The sequence below is a fragment of the Haliotis rufescens genome, unplaced genomic scaffold (genome assembly GCF_023055435.1).
Source record: "Haliotis rufescens isolate VD_foot unplaced genomic scaffold, xgHalRufe1.0.p SCAF_22, whole genome shotgun sequence".
Classification (NCBI taxonomy): Eukaryota; Metazoa; Mollusca; class Gastropoda; order Lepetellida; family Haliotidae; genus Haliotis; species Haliotis rufescens.
The window spans coordinates 7,416,639-7,433,412 of NW_025963913.1; the positions used below are offsets into that span (position 1 = coordinate 7,416,639).

A 16,774-nucleotide genomic window follows, 5' to 3' on the forward strand; every position below is an offset into this window, starting at 1 on the left:
TTAAGTTAACAGAGTTTAAATTTCTCTACTTGTTTGTTTTTCCAGGAGTATTTTCTTTCAGACTTTTTAGCAACCTTTTCTTTCAGTCATTCCAACAAAGACAACTGCTAATTGTGTATGACATCGCTACAGATGTGGTGTATTCTGTGTGACTGATTTATCAAGTTCATTGAGTTGTTTACTGGAAAACTGCACATAAATGGGCTGAATGTTGACAATTGACAAATTCGTTAAGCAATAAATGTGTGCAAAAACATGTGCAATTATTTATTCTTGTAGGTTTTTGAAGGAACAATATAACCAATATAATTGTTTCTTTGATGTTTCAAGATGAGCTGATAACTCATGCACCATCATATTCATGCACCATCTTGCAGCAAAACTAAGCATAACAACTGACCTGTTCATTAAATTGTTGCAAATACGTTATCAATGAGATATGACCAGTAAACTGTTGCAAATACGTTATCAATGAGAGACGACCAGTAAACTGTTGCAAGTATGTTACCAATGAGAGACGACCAGTAAACTGTTGCAAGTATGTTACCAATGAGATATTATCAGTAGGCTCCCCGTTTTCTCTACTAAATGTGAATACAGGAATAGCACAAGGAACTAATTCCCTCACTGTGTTGTGGCTGTAAACTGTATTTCTTTGTTTAAAGGTTGAAGCGAACTACAGATGTCATGTTTGGGGGAAAGCAGGTGCTGGTCTGTGGCTATGGTGAGGTAAGAATACAAATATTGTGTGCTATCAGTAATATAGAAAATGTGTGTGATTTACTGCAGTAGTTGTGTGTGTGATTCACTGCATTAGTTATGTGTGTGAGTGACTGCAGTAGTTGTGTGTGTAATTGGCTGTAGTAGTTGTGTGTGTGGTTGACTGCAGTAGTTGTGTGTGTGATTGACTGCAGTAGTTGTGTGTGTGGTTGACAGTAGTAGTTGTGTGTGTGGTTGACAGTAGTAGTTGTGTGTGTGATTGACTGCATTAGTTGTGTGTGTGGTTGACAGTAGTAGTTGTGTGTGTGGTTCACTGCAGTAGTTGTGTGTGTGATTGACTGCATTGGTTGTGTGTGTAATTGACTGCATTAGCTGTGCGTGTGGTTGACAGTAGTAGTTATGTGTGTGAGTGACTGCAGTAGTTGTGTGTGTGATTGACTGCATTAGTTGTGTGTGTGGTTGACAGTAGTAGTTGTGTGTGTGGTTGACTGCAGTAGTTGTGTTTGTGATTGACTGCATTAGCTGTGCGTGTGGTTGACTGCATTAGTTGTGTGTGTGATTGACTGCATTAGTTGTGTGTGTGGTTGACAGTAGTAGTTGTGTGTGTGGTTGACTGCAGTAGTTGTGTTTGTGATTGACTGCATTAGCTGTGCGTGTGGTTGACTGCATTAGTTGTGCGTGTGGTTGACTGCATTAGTTGTGTGTGTGATTGACTGCATTAGTTGTGTGTGTGATTGACTGCATTAGTTGTGTGTGTGGTTGACTGCAGTAGTTGTGTTTCTGTTCACAGGTTGGCAAGGGGTGCACTGCTGCACTGAAGGGGCTTGGCGCCACAGTGATGGTCACGGAGATTGACCCCATCTGTGCTCTACAAGCCTGGTAGGTAGACAGTGTTTCCGTCCAGTCAATTTCTGGTGAAAGTGTTTGTTTTTATTAAATGCATCAATTTTAGTAAAGGAGAAATTTAAAAGCAATTCCTTGCATATGGTCAAATATTCTCATGTTTATTATATGCTACAAACCTCTAATGGCTCAGTATAATTCTGTAAAATTAACAGTGACGTAAGTGTTTTTCAAAATATTTGTACAGTTATTAAATCGTAAATGAAACTAACTCCTGGAATAGTAAGTTATATCTCAATATCTTATTTTAGGTGTGAAGCCCATTTCTGGTGTCCCCCGCCGTGATATTGCTGGAATATTGCTAAAAGCGGCGTAAAACCATACTCACTCACTCACTCACCACTCTTATTTTAGGTCCCTGGTTATATAAGACTATGAAATTATGACTTGTATAATAGTGTTAATATTGTATTTAGTAATTATTTTGTGAAAAACACTAATTCATTCTCGAAAATATCAAATATCAAACAGTTTATTATTTTTGTTAATTCATAAATCATATTTGTGGACATTCCCCATTCCCACCAGAAGACCTTTATTCTCTAAGACTGTTTGGAGCAGTTTGGGCGAATATGCAACAATTGTGGACGTCACAAAGTTAATTTTTCAAGACTTCATCCTCAGTTGTTGTAGAGCTGACAGTTAGGAAATATGTCTTGTTATTAATTAAAAATTAATGACTATACAGACTGATCATTTGTATATTTTGTTGCACTTCCGTCTTTTGAGAGATAATTGTGACCTAATGCTTAAGGTGATGAATTGCGTATATCTGTACTCAAGGATGTACCTGCGACTGACGAACTTTTTAAGCATGGAATAAAAATATTGCTACTTTGACATTGGGTATTCAAATTTCCGACTGTTTGCCAACTAATGCTGCAGTGTGTTAGGTCTTGTTGCAGATGGACTACCTTTGCATGATGAGTTGTTAAGAAAGCCCATGTTGAGGCTAGCATGTATTGTGTATTCACTGTTTCAGTATGGATGGGTTCCGTGTTGTGAAGCTTGATGAAGTTGTCCGACAGATAGACATCCTCATCACATGTACAGGTAACTAACTGTCTTACTGAATGGTTGTCACCTGTCACACCTCATTGCCTACATAGATGGGGGTTGTTCACATATATACAAGCTGTCATGTTAGCAGTGACATGTCACTTTACTCATGCAGGTAACATGTCACTTTACTCATGCAGGTAACATGTCACTTTACCCATGCAGGTAACATGTCACTTTACTCATGCAGGTAACATGTCACTTTACTCATGCAGGTAACATGTCACTTTACCCATGCAGGTACCATGTCACTTTACTCATGCAGGTACCATGTCACTTTACTCATGCAGGTACCATGTCACTTAAGATAAAGGTAACATGTCACTTTACCCATGCAGGTAGCATGTCACTTTACCCATGCAGGTAACATGTCACTTCCGATACAGGTAACGTGTCACTTTACCCATGCAGGTAACATGTCACTTTACCCATGCAGGTAACACGCACTTCCGATACAGGTAACATGTCACTTTACCCATGCAGGTAACATGTCACTTTACCCATGCATGTAACATGTCACTTTACCCATGCAGGTAACATGTTACTTCCGATACAGGTAACATGTCACTTTAGATACAGGTACCATGTCACTTTAGATACAGGTAACATGTCACTTTACTCATGCAGGTAACATGCCACTTTACCCATGCAGGTAACATGTCACTTTACCCATGCAGCCAGGTAACATGTCACTTCCGATACAGGTATCATCTCACTTCCGATACAGTCAACATGTCACTTCAGATACAGGTAACATGTCACTTTAGATACAGGTAACACGTCACTTTACCCATGCAGGTAACATGTTACTTCAGAAACAGGTAACATATCACTTTACTCATACAGGTAACATGTCACTTCCGATACAGGTAACATGAAACTTTAGAAACAGGTAACATGTCACTTCAGATACAGGTAACATGAAACTTTAGAAACAGGTAACATGTCACTTCAGATACAGGTAACATGTCACTTCAGATACAGGTAACACATCACTTTACTCATGCAGGTAACATGTCACTTCACCCATGTAGGTAACATGTCACTTTACCCAAGCAAGTAACTTGTCACTTTTCTCATACAGGTAACATGCCGCTTTACTTATGCAGGTAACATGTCACTTTACCCATGCAAGTAACATGTCACTTTACCCATGCAGGTAACATGTCACTTTACTCATGCAGGTAACATGTCACTTTACTCATGCAGGTAACATGTCACTTTACTCATGCAGGTAACATGTCACTTTACTCATGCAGGTAAAATGTCACTTTAGATACAGGTAACATGTCACTTTACTCATGCAGGTAACATGTCACTTTACTCATGCAGGTAACATGTCACTTTACTCATGCAGGTAACATGTCACTTTACTCATGCAGGTAACATATCACTTTACCCATGCAGGTAACATGTCACTTTACCCATGCAGGTAACATGTCACTTTACTCATGCAGGTAACATATCACTTTACCCATGCAGATAACATGTCACTTTACCCATGCAGGTAACATGTCACTTTACTCATGCAGGTAACGTGTCACTTTAGATACAGGTAACATGTCACTTTAGATACAGGTAACATGTCACTTTACTCATGCAGGTACCATGTCACTTTACCCATGCAGGTAACATGTCACTTTACCCATGCAGGTAACATGTCACTTTACTCATGCAGGTAACGTGTCTCTTTAGATACAGGTAACATGTCACTTTAGATACAGGTAACATGTCACTTTACTCATGCAGGTACCATGTCACTTTACCCATGCAGGTAACATGTCACTTTACCCATGCAGGTAACATGTCACTTTACGCATGCAGGTAACATGTCACATTACCCATGCAGGTTTCATGTCATTTTACTCATGCAGGTAACATGTCACTTTACCCATGCAGGTAACGTGTCACTTTAGAAACAGGTAACATGTCACTTTAGATACAGGTAACATGTCACTTTACTCATGCAGGTACCATGTCACTTTACCCATACAGGTAACATGTCACTTTACCCATGCAGGTAACATGTCACTTTACTCATGCAGGTAACATGTCACTTTACTCATGCAGGTAACATGTCACTTCCGATACAGGTAACATGAAACTTTAGATACAGGTAACATGTCACTTCAGATACAGGTAACATGTCACTTCAGATACAGGTAACATGTCACTTTACCCATGCAGGTAACATGTCACTTCAGATACAGTCAACATGTCACTTCCGATACAGGTAACACGTCTCTTTACCCATGCAGGTAACATGTCACTTATGATACAGGTAACATGTCACTTTAGATACAGGTAACATGTCACTTTAGATACAGGTAACATGTCACTCCTGATACAGGTAACATGTCACTTTAGATACAGGTAACATGTCACTTTAGATACAGGTAACATGTCACTTTAGATACAGGTAACATGTCACTCCTGATACAGGTAACATGTCACTTTAGATACAGGTAACATGTCACTTCAGATACAGGTAACATGTCACTCCTGATACAGGTAACATGTCACTTTAGATACAGGTAACATGTCACTTTAGATACAGGTAACATGTCACTTCAGATACAGGTAACATGTCACTTTAGATACAGGTAACATGTCACTTCCGATACAGGTAAATTCACTTTAGGTATAAGTAACAATTGACATATGGTACAGGCCTTATATGATATATATTTTGCCAAGATCATCTTGGAACGATGACTGCATGTAATATGCTTAAATTCCAGGTAACAAGAATGTTGTGAATCGCCAGCATTTGGATAGGCTGAAGAATGGTTGTATTGTCTGTAATATGGGGCACTCCAACACTGAGATTGATGTGGTAAGAACTCACTTTTTATGTACGGGACAGTGCACATCTGTGTGTCATCCACCATGTCATGGATCTATTTCTGATAGTCAACTGCCGATTCTTGATGTCACAAGATCACACAATTCACAATTGTCACTCTAATTCATCCATCACTTGAATGAAAATATCTTTCAAGTATGTGTGAAGAACATTCACTTTGTCAGGAGGCCTATGTCGTCGTTAAGTGTCATTGCAGTCAATGCTGACCATAAATATGTTTCATTTTCGACTTTATCTCCAAAATGGCATGATGGATTCCGCTAAAATTTAATGTGAATGTTTGTTACTATGAGGGGTTTCAAGTTTGTTCAAAATTTTAGAATGTAATGAGATTTGCTGTGTGTGTTGTAAGTAGTGGAGCTCAACACATGTTCCACTTTTTTAGATACTTTTGTTTTTGACCTTGGTTTGATCTTTGCACTAAATTTTTTATATCTCAGTGGTCATATTGAAAACGCAATTTTATGTCCATTACTTAGTTCATTTTTGTTGATATTATAATGAAATTTGGAAAATGTGTTGTTAATAGTGGAATTTGTTTAAGATGTTTGAATCTGATTTTCAATATGGCCGCTACTGCAGCTGTATAAAAAAACATTTTTATTGCAAATGCTCAATCCTTTCTGCTCCAAATCAACTGTAATTCTCTTAAATTCTCGCAAAATGCCCTGTTATCATCTCTGAAATTGCCAGAGAGGAGGCTGAACTGTGGCATAAATGGTTATCCTTATAATGACATCATATTTGGGTCAAATCTTTAGGATTTTCTTGTAATTTTTGTGAAACAATTGGAAAAATCGTATGGCATTAGAAAAAGTACCATAAGGCTTACAATAACTTTGTGTTGAATAAATTTAACTTTGGTGTATTGCAATTGTGTCCTACATCAGTACATTCATTCTTGCAGATTTAGAACATTGTGGAAAGTTTTTTGTTTCATAAATGTTGAAGCTTTTGTCCTTAGTATATATGCAAAAATATATTTGAATAGCAATGCTGACTGCCATATTTGTTAATTGGCATTCTTTGACATTTGAAACTTGACTACATATCCCAGTGAGCTACAGTACTGTGGCACTATTTCATCTATCTGTATTAATAATTGTTTTATCCAATGCATCGCTAACTACAGATGTATATTTGACGTATGTACATATCTTCTTGTTACAGGCCAGTTTACGAACCCCTGAGCTAACATGGGAGAAAGTACGATCCCAGGTGGACCATATCATCTGGCCTGATGGGAAGAGGATCATACTGCTTGCGGAGGTCAGCCTTTGTCTGGGGTACACAGGGTACAGACGTGGATACGGGGGCAGGGAGGGGTTGAGGTACAGACCTGGATACGGGGGCGGGGAGGGGTTGAGGTACAGACCTGGATACGGGGGCGGGGAGGGGTTGAGGTACAGACCTGGATAAGGGGGCGGGGGGGAGGGGTTGAGGTACAGACGTGGATACGGTGGTGGGGAAGGGTTGAGGTACAGACATGGATATGGGGGTGGGGAGGGGTTGAGGTACAGACCTGGATACTGGGGCGGGGGGGAGGTGTTGAGGTACAGACCTGGATATGGGGGTGGGGGCGAGGGGTTGAGGTACAGTCCTGAATACGGGGGCAGGGAGGGGTTGAGGTACAGACCTGGATACGGGGGCGGGGAGGGGTTGAGGTACAGACCTGGATACGGGGACAGGGAGGGGTTGAGGTACAGACCTGGGTGCACACCTGATTACCAAGGGTACAAATTCGGGTACTTGGGGAAACAATGGTACAGTAAGGTCTTGAGTATTGGGGGATACAGAGTATGTACAGGGGAAATTAGATTTCCCTACACTGGGTACAGACCAGATTACAGAGTGGTAGAGAGAATGGGCTAGAGATGCCTGGTCAGAGAGAAGGGGCTTGAGGTGCCTGGGTAGACAGAAGGGGCTGGAGGTTCCTGGGTAGACAGAAGGGGCTGGAGGTTCCTTAGTAGATAGAAGGGGCTGGAGATGCCTGGATAGTGAGAATGGGCTAGAGGTGCCCGGATAAAGAGAAGGGGCTGGAGGTGCCCGGGTAGAGAGAAGGGGCTGCAGGTGCCCGGGTAGTGAGAAGGGGCTGGAGGTGCCCGGGTAGTGAGAAGGGGCTGGAGGTGCCTGGGTAGTGAGAAGGGGCCGCATGTGCCCGGGTAGTGAGAAGGGGCTGTAGGTGCCCGGGTAGTGAGAAGGAGCTGGAGGTGCCTGGGTAGAGAGAAGGGGCTGGAGGTGCTCGGGTAGTGAGAACGGGCTGGAGGTGCCTGGGTAGTGAGAATGGGCTGGAGGTGCCCGGGTAGTGAGAAGGGGCTGGAGGTGCTCAGGTAGTGAGAAGGGGCTGGAGGTGCCCGGGTAGTGAGAAGGGGCTGCAGGTGCCCGGGTAGTGAGAAGGGGCTAGAGGTGCTCGGGTAGTGAGAACGGGCTGGAGGTGCCTGGGTAGTGAGAAGGGGCTGGAGGTGCCCTGGTAGTGAGAAGGGGCTGGAGATGCCCGGGTAGTGAGAAGGGGCTGGAGGTGCCTGGGTAGAGAGAAGGGGCTGGAGGTTCCTGGGTAGTGAGAATGGGCTGGACGTGCCCGGGTTGTGAAAAGTGGCTGGAGGTGCCTGGGTAGAGAGAAGGGGCTGCAGGTGCCCGGGTAGTGAGAAGTGGCTGGAGGTGCCTGGGTAGTGAGAAGGGGCTGCAGGTGCCCGGGTAGTGAGAAGTGGCTGGAGGTGCCTGGGTAGAGAGAAGGGGCTGCAGGTGCCCGGGTAGTGAGAATGGGCTGGAGGTGCCTGGTTAGAGAGAAGGGGCTGGAGATCCCTGGGTAGTGAGAAGGGGCTGGAGGTCCCCGGGTAGTGAGAAGGGGCTGGAGATCCCTGGGTAGTGAGAAGGGGCTGGAGATCCCTGGGTAGTGAGAAGGGGCTGGAGATCCCTTTGTAGTGAGAAGGGGCTGGAGATCCCTGGGTAGTGAGAAGGGGCTGGAGGTGCCTGGTTAGAGGGAAAGGGCTGGAATTACCTGTTAGCGTTATCACTGATGAAGTTTGTTGATTTGTGTTGCAGGGCCGTCTTGTCAACCTCAGCTGTTCGTCTGTACCATCATTTGTTGTGTCCATCACTGCCACAACTCAGGTGAGTTATTGTAAACAGACCCCATTCCTCATGACTGTACGCATTTTCTTGTTACGTTATACGGCCCCCACATCTCAGGGCTACCTTAGCAATCCTGTGCTGGCTATTGTACACAGTCCTCAATCCCCATGGCTGCCTACACAATATCCTGTGCTGGCTATTGTATACAGTCCTCAATCCCCATGGCTGCCTACACAATATCCTGTGCTGGCTATTGTATACAGTCCTCAATCCCCATGGCTGCCTACACAATATCCTGTGCTGGCTATTGTATACAGTCCTCAATCCCCATGGCTGCCTACACAATATCCTTTGCTGGCTCTTTTATACATTCTCCATTCATGGTTGATCACCTCGTCATGTACAATATACACTATGAATATATTCTTGATACTTGCACAGCACATGCCATTACAATGTATAATGTGTTATCTCTCCTTGTGGCTGTGTGTTAAATGTAATCCAGTGATAAGTTGGTGTGACTTTGACTCAGTGCCTTCAGTTGCCACCTAGTGATAGTGGCCTGTATTTTTAATACTGATGTATGTCGTCATGGATTAGACTGAGAAGTGGACCAAGTCTAGATACGTCTGTATGGGAACCGTTCAATGTTGCTGTCTGTGACTGTAAGTGATGCTGTTGCAGGCCTTGGCCCTGATCGAGCTGTTCAACGCCCCAGGAGGCAGATACAAACAGGATGTCTACTTGTTGCCAAAGAAGATGGGTAAGTGAACACCAAACGACACATGACATTGCCAACTTCATGAGCTCTTCAAACATGGCAGGCAATACAAAAATAGTTTGTCTCAGTTTCACCAAGGACCTTTGGACATACATGATGTTCTCTCCCCCCACCCCACCCCCCACACCCCCCACACCCCCAACACCCCCACACACCCCACATCCCCCACACCCCCACACCCCCACACCCCCATTCAAAATGACGGATGAGGATTCTTGAGCCAGTGAGATGTCATTTATTAAATTTTAGATATTTTATTATTCAAACATTTCAACCTCTGCCAAGGAAAACCGCCACCAAACAACAATTTAATCCACTATAGTAACCCTCTTTAGTGTAGATGCCATGGTACTCGCTCACCAATAGACCCATAAAGATCCAGGTTAGAATAGGTCTTCAGCAACCCATGCTTGACAAAAAAGACGACTATGCTTGTCGTAAGAGGCTACAAATGGGATGCGTCAGACTTAGTTGATGCATGTCATCATGACCGCCGCCATATAGTTGGAATATTGCTGAGTGCATCATAAAACAACAAAAAAAGAAACACTCACCAATGACAGGATGTATGAAATGTCCGCAACAGTATAATAGCGCGGTGTGATTTTTTGTGTTCGGATTTCCTAGATAATATTTGTTTTCAATATACTGAAGTTGGATATGCTTGTCTGAATGCTTTGCACACTTGAACCAAGAATTTTTTAGATTTGAATTTGATTGGTTGATTAGAAAGCTCACCTGTTGCGAACTTCTGTGGAGGTGTCCTCAGATCCTCATGCAGACAGGCATTAATACATGACACTTGTTATGGTTAGCATTTTCTTTTTGTTCTTTTATATCCTTTTTCTTTTGTTGCTATCAATAAAAAGTGTCATGTATTCATGTTCTTCCAACTTCTTATTAAGAAATAAACAACTCGTTTTTTTTTTATGGTACAATAAAGCACTGCAGGGAGAATAAACCATGTGGAATGCAGCTTTAAACATATTTGCCTGTTCTTAAATAATGATGACTCCTTTAATAGAAACTGACTACAGCAATGTCGGACAAGTCCATTTTATGAACAGGGAGGTTAAATTTGGTCTTTCCTGCATATTCTCACAATTTTCATGTCGATTAACTGGAACTTTTCTCCCAATACTGATTATCATATACTCTCATACTTTTGGACGAGATCGTTCGGCCATTCTATATATCTGCGTTGCCCAGCTACATCTATAGGGAACAACTCACTTAACATCTCCCTCTCAAATATAAAATCATACAATTTACAACGTCATTAACTTGTGAGGGCATGTTTTAAGAATGAAGTCATGATAGAACAATGTTTTATCGTGAAACAACCACGCTTCGTTCTTAATTGCTTTTTCCGCATTGTCATATCATATATATACCTATCAAAGACTTCAGAGAGGCTTTGTATTTTACTGGAATAACTTGAATGGCTATAACAGCCAATTGACTTGAGCCTAGTCACCTATTAAATGTTCCTTACACTACCTACCTGTGCTCGTGGGTTTCACCGAAGTGTAAAACGTCTCAGAACTGCATCACTTCGAGCTTTCCTCCCACATGAAGCTGACACGCTGTGATATAACTGGACTACTGTTCAAAGCGGCGTTAAACCGAACTCACTCACTCCTTACACTACCTCACATAATAGCAGAGTTGTAGTGTTGTTGAAGACTGTCTTTGAGTTGTAGGAGATTTAAGATTTTGTTACTCTTTCAGATGAGTATGTGGCAAGTCTGCATCTACCAACATTTGACGCTCACCTGACCGAACTGTCGGACGAGCAGGCCAAATATTTGGGCCTCAACAAGGCTGGTCCTTTCAAGCCAAACTACTATAGGTGAGTGAAGCAGCTGGAGCAGTGTTTGAAATAAAATCAAAATAAAATAAAATAACCTGCCAGCTACCACTTCCTGAGTCAAGGGCGTTAACGGACTATAAAAAGTCCAGTTTCCTCACTTGCTTGAACTAGGCTGGAATTTTGTGCCTTGATCTTAGCACCACCACTGACTATTACTAGTTATGTCCCATCTATGTCCCCCCTATTGACCAATCATTTTCCATCTCTCATATCACTTGCTTTTGCTGCCAACAAAGTTGCACCTTGCAGTCAAGACAATCTGATCGATAACCAAGATCGATATTGTAATAAAATGGGTTTTACTTAGCAAAGTGTGTCAAATCATTTGAACACCTTGATTATAAACATGAAAATGTTTGGAAAGTATGTCAATGCACAGTTGACGGTACACATAATCTGCAAATCCTGCACTCAATCGAAATCTGCACGGCAGTTGCCATGTCGTTTATGAACTGAATGTTGATTTTGTTGCGCAATTTTGATTGGACTGTGCATAGACTTGTTAGTTCAGCCAAAATATAACTCCATAATTCCAGCCTAGTTCGGCAAGGGTGGAAACTGAACAATTATGGTCAGTTAACTCCCTTTCCAAGGGTAAATAGAAGCTGCAGGTCATGACTCTTGAGGCCCCCTTTTAAAAAAAACTGTAGCTTATTGTGACACATAAATTTACTGCAGGCCATAACAACCCGTACAAATTTGAAACTCTTGGCCCGACACAAGACCTACCTGACACGGGCCTACAGGCAGGTGCTTATTTCAATCACTGAGCTTGAACTATGTTGTAAAATAGAAACTGATACAGTCGTTGCACACATAGAAACGGATAAGTATTAATATTTCAATGAAATATGTTTTTTCATCATTTTGTTTGTAATATGATCCCTTTTTCTTTTCAGATATTAACACAGTGCTCTCTTTATCAGTAAGAAGGCAATGCCAGTGATGTCATCAACCTCCGAGCATTCCATTTCAACATGGTGCAGTTGAACAGGAATATTGTACATCTACAAGGAGTTACTTATGTACCAGCCCTCAATGTGATGTCCAACTACATCAATTATTAGCCTAGTTCTCAGGTTTCCAAGACAAGTGTCGCAAACAGAATCTCTGTGTTGCGATAAAACTCAGCATTTTTGCCAATCACAGATAATATCTCATTGATGCCGAACCACCGCCACAATAGACACCTTCCACAGTCTCTCACAAACCAGGAAATTTGTGCAAGCCAACTTGAGTAATTCTCATTACCATAAACGCAACACTTTGATGAGTGTTACCCAAGTCCTGCTTTTCCTGGTACCCTTGTGTATAGTGTGAAGGTCATCTACCATTGTTTTCAAGGAAATCATTCTTTTAGTGATATCCAGTGTACTTCATTTGGTTGTATAAATTCTTTTAAGTATCCTTCGAAATTTGGGATTTTAGATCACATTTGATATATTGTTTTCATACAGTTCTGTCCCTGAACTTTAAATTGACAGGACCGATGTACATTTGAGATTTGACACACCCAGGATTCATGTCTGTCGTTCCTTTTATTCCAAGAATGGTTTTATGAAAAGGCTGGTCCTAATTTTTCATCTTTTGAGTTGTGACAGGAAAGAAATATCTGTAACATTTATGCTTCTATTCTCCGCAGTAGGTTGGAGGTCAGCATGCTGAGCTGTAAGATTGAATGGAGTATTTAACACTTGTAATTTAAACCTATTACCCAGATGACTTGTATTGTTTTGCTTAGCATGTATGACACATGACATGTCAAGAGTATTACATAATCTCTTAGTTCACTGTATGTGGTTAGCTTGACTTCAAGCGTAATCAAATACGCTTTCCAAGGAGCAAGAGGAATTTTATGTGCGCAGAGTCATGTTGCTTAGAAATCAATTACCAGTTTTACTTTGAAAGGGAGATTTTATCAATGGTGTGTTTCTCTGGGCTGTGATACAGATGGATGGTGATGAGGTTTGTTGTACATATTTCCTTGGTATCCTTATGCTGCACATACATTGCTTTCTGAGCAACAGATTCTGCCATCGTTGACATGTCGGTATATTCTTTGTTTAGTTGGGGTTGATTGCTTTAGCAGATTTCATGCCTAGCTCTGGTGATGTCAACCATCACTAGGTTTCAGACTGTTTTCTCCATTCCATGAATATCCTGTATAGCTCTGTTTGTTACTGACCCCCCAATGTATAGGTAAAAAAAGGTGCAAAAGCCATGCTAGTCAAATTTCATGTCTAGCAGGTTCCCAGACAGGTTCAGCTAGCACAATGTGGCACCAACAACATAATAGATTGTTGAGAATATGAAAGTAGTGATTTGATCTGTATGTAACAAGGACTGGCTACACTGCCTCGCCTTGTGAGTGTAAGTAGCCAGTGTATGTGACCAAGCCAAGTGTGGCAAGCTGGCTGGGTCCCATACCGCACAATGCATGGGCTTCAGCACACTATAGCTCTTTATCTACCACATATCCCAGACAATCGTGACGTAGCCCAGATTCCAGATTGTGTTCCAAATGTTCCAATTCTATGCACTCGAATCTCACCCAGTTTATCTGGAGAGTTGTAGATACTAAATATTCAGATGTGTGGTGACCAGGGGACTAGCAAGAAGATGCCTTTCCCACCATCTTCCTACAATACACCACATGCTGGGAGCAGGGAGGAGGGATTTTCCAGCACAACATACACACTGCAGTCAGATGATCCATTACCTGTTAGCATTTTATGCATGTCAGAATTTGATTTCTTTTTAACTACTTACTAGCCCGTTCCTGCCTTAAAATGGTTGTACAACGAGACCCTGAGGGCCAGTAAGTGTTGTCCCCTCCTCCCATCTCTCTGCAAGCAAGTAGTGCGTGCCAGGCACTAGTCAGGTCGCCAGTGTTACAGCAGCTGTATATTTCATTATGTATAATCCTCTAAAAAGTGAGTACGGGAGACATGTACGCTGTAGTATGAGAGAATAAACAGTAGAAATTACTAATCAGTGTTGTTCTTGTTCTGAAACTCCTTATCTGTGTAGACAAAGCACTAAACATTTACAGGCTGGAGATGCAGCATCCATCACACATATGAATTTTCAGCTCAAGGATATTTGGGTTTTTTCATATGAAACAAATTGTTTATTGTTTGACAGCAGCTTCATAAACGATGAGTTACACTGTATCCTAAATAGGCCACAAGGCTCAGAAGCTTACCAGATACTTTCTGAAAGATTATTTTAAATCGGAATCATGTAAACGTAACAAGAATAGAAAGACAAATAAACAGAATTTTCTACACAACACATATTTCTCAATACATGTTTACATGATTGCCATGGTAATTAATTTAGGGTTCAAGTGGGCTTATCTCATGGCACCTTGTCCATCCGACTGTTCACATTTTCTACATCTCTAAAATCATACATGTCCCTTGAGAGGAAGCTTTGCATGGATAATCCTTGTAATGGTGTACCTAAACATTTGCTGGCGTTCAATTGTAAAACATGCCAGCCATTTGCTATGCACAGGAAGTGTGAGGAGTACCAAATAGAGCATACCATATTTTGAATAATTGCACATTTTTTTTATATCTTGAACATATCTTTTTGGCAGTCTTAATTCTAAGTGATTTACATATAAATTAATATGTGTAGGACAAAGCACGTCCAAGGGTTTTATGATATTTAAGTTGGTTGGTTTTGGTTTGTTGTTTAATGCTGCACTCAGTAATATTCCAGCTATATGACGGCGGTCTGTAAATAATCGAGTCTGGACCTGACAATCCAGTGATCGATATCAGGTGCATCGATCCACGCAATTGAGATCGATGACATGCATCAACCAAGTCAGCGAGTCTGACCACCCGATCCCGTTAGTCACCTTTTACGACAAGCATAGTCACCTTTTACGTCAAGCATGGGTTGCTGAAGACATATTCTTCCCCGGAATCTTCACAGGTCTATGATATTAAGACCAGCATCCCTGGTTTTATCCCAAGGATAAGGGTTATAAATATCATAGGAAGGGGAAGTGTTTTATCATCCTTATAAATTGAAAAAAGAAACTAAAAAACAACATTTATCAACATTTTTATTTTTTAAACATACTTTCCATGAACCTTAGAAAACAGGTGTAACATATCTGTTGCTGGCAAACGATACTTGAAAAAGACATTCTTAAAAAGCAATGTGATTTATCAGTGCCTCTGTAGCCTTGTGCTACACTAACTGGGCTACAGATACAAAGGTTGCGTGTTTGATCCTCAGGAAGATAAAGAAAACATTTGTCATTTACATTTACATTTCATTACACTGTGTTACAATTCATATGTTACAATTTAAAGAGAAGTTGTATTAATAAAACCCTTGGATATTATAACATCCCCGTTTATGAGTTTTAACCTGACTTGAGTACAATAGGATGACATCACTGGAGGTATATAGGTACAGTCAACATATGTCATGCATACCCTTGTATTATGACCTCCATTTGCAAATATTAAGGAAGGTGACAGCCCCAGCATATAATGTGAGAGGATATAGCTATGGGCATGTCCATCCGTCTGAATCGTTTCCAGAGCAGAACTCGAAAACCGTTAAATATTTCTTCATCAAACTTTGCATTTATATCACTTAAGTGGCGAAGTTGTGCCTTTTGCTATTTTGGAATTTTTCCAATTTTCATGAAAGCATGCTGGACATGAGCAGGACTCCGAAACTGTTAAAAACATTTTTATTTTTTACGTTTAAGTTGGACTTAGGTTCTATAAGGGTGGTGTTCATTTCCGGAGCATAACTCAAAAACCGTTAAATAGTGTCTTACAAAACTTTGCATGTCTGCCAGGCACATACTGAACTGGTGCATTTTGCTATTTAGGAATTTTATAAATTTTTAACCTTTTTATGTTTCCATGGCAACAAGTTTGACTTAGGTCAGTTACCTGGTTTGGGACCATAACCTGTTAAAATGGGCGGGGGTATATAGATGACTTTGTTGACTATAAGCTTGTTTAATTATTGTTTCTTGTAATTTGTCATTTGTTTGCATAAAAAAAAACCCACAGAAACACTCTTGTTTTACTTTCCATTTCATATGGATGCGACCATGGTGGATCTTTTGTGGGTAAACAATGTATGCTTCTTCAAGAACATTCAACTCTTGACTCATTACATACAGAATTGCACATTTACTTGTGGTTACTTTACAGACAGCTGCCGGGAGGGGGGGATATGTCATCTTTCTTATGACTCGTTAACAATTCTTCAATGCAGTAAATAAGCACCCTTATGGCCTGGATTGAGTTTGGAGTAACGAAATTTTGACAGTATATCTTTTGCTTGTTTGTTGTTTAACGCCGCACTCAGCAATGTTCCAACCACATGATGGCGGTCTGTAAATAATTGAGTCTGGACCAGACAATCCAGTGATTGATATCATGAGCATCATTCTACAAAATTGGGATTCGATGACATGCATCAACCAAGTCAGCAAGCCTGACCACCCAATCCT

General features: G+C 41.2%; 1 protein-coding gene across 6 annotated transcripts in view; it reads left to right on the forward strand.

The window, feature by feature from the left end:
* The window catches only part of LOC124117092 (adenosylhomocysteinase-like 1), a 121,659-nt gene extending 107,398 nt beyond the window's left edge, over window positions 1–14,261 (forward strand). For 5 of the 6 annotated variants that reach the window (XM_046478810.2, XM_046478809.2, XM_046478811.1 and 2 more), the window contains 9 exons: window positions 666–729; window positions 1,511–1,599; window positions 2,606–2,676; window positions 5,424–5,518; window positions 6,719–6,817; window positions 8,591–8,659; window positions 9,305–9,383; window positions 11,133–11,253; window positions 12,174–14,261. In XM_046478810.2, coding sequence (XP_046334766.1) covers window positions 666–729; window positions 1,511–1,599; window positions 2,606–2,676; window positions 5,424–5,518; window positions 6,719–6,817; window positions 8,591–8,659; window positions 9,305–9,383; window positions 11,133–11,253; window positions 12,174–12,180 — 694 coding nt within the window. In that variant the 3' untranslated portion in view covers window positions 12,181–14,261. Of the gene's footprint in view, window positions 1–665; window positions 730–1,510; window positions 1,600–2,605; window positions 2,677–5,423; window positions 5,519–6,718; window positions 6,818–8,590; window positions 8,660–9,304; window positions 9,384–11,132; window positions 11,258–12,173 lie in introns of those variants that run through there. The other variant, XM_048401471.1, reaches the window with a different exon arrangement.
* Window positions 14,262–16,774: the final 2,513 nt, after the last annotated feature.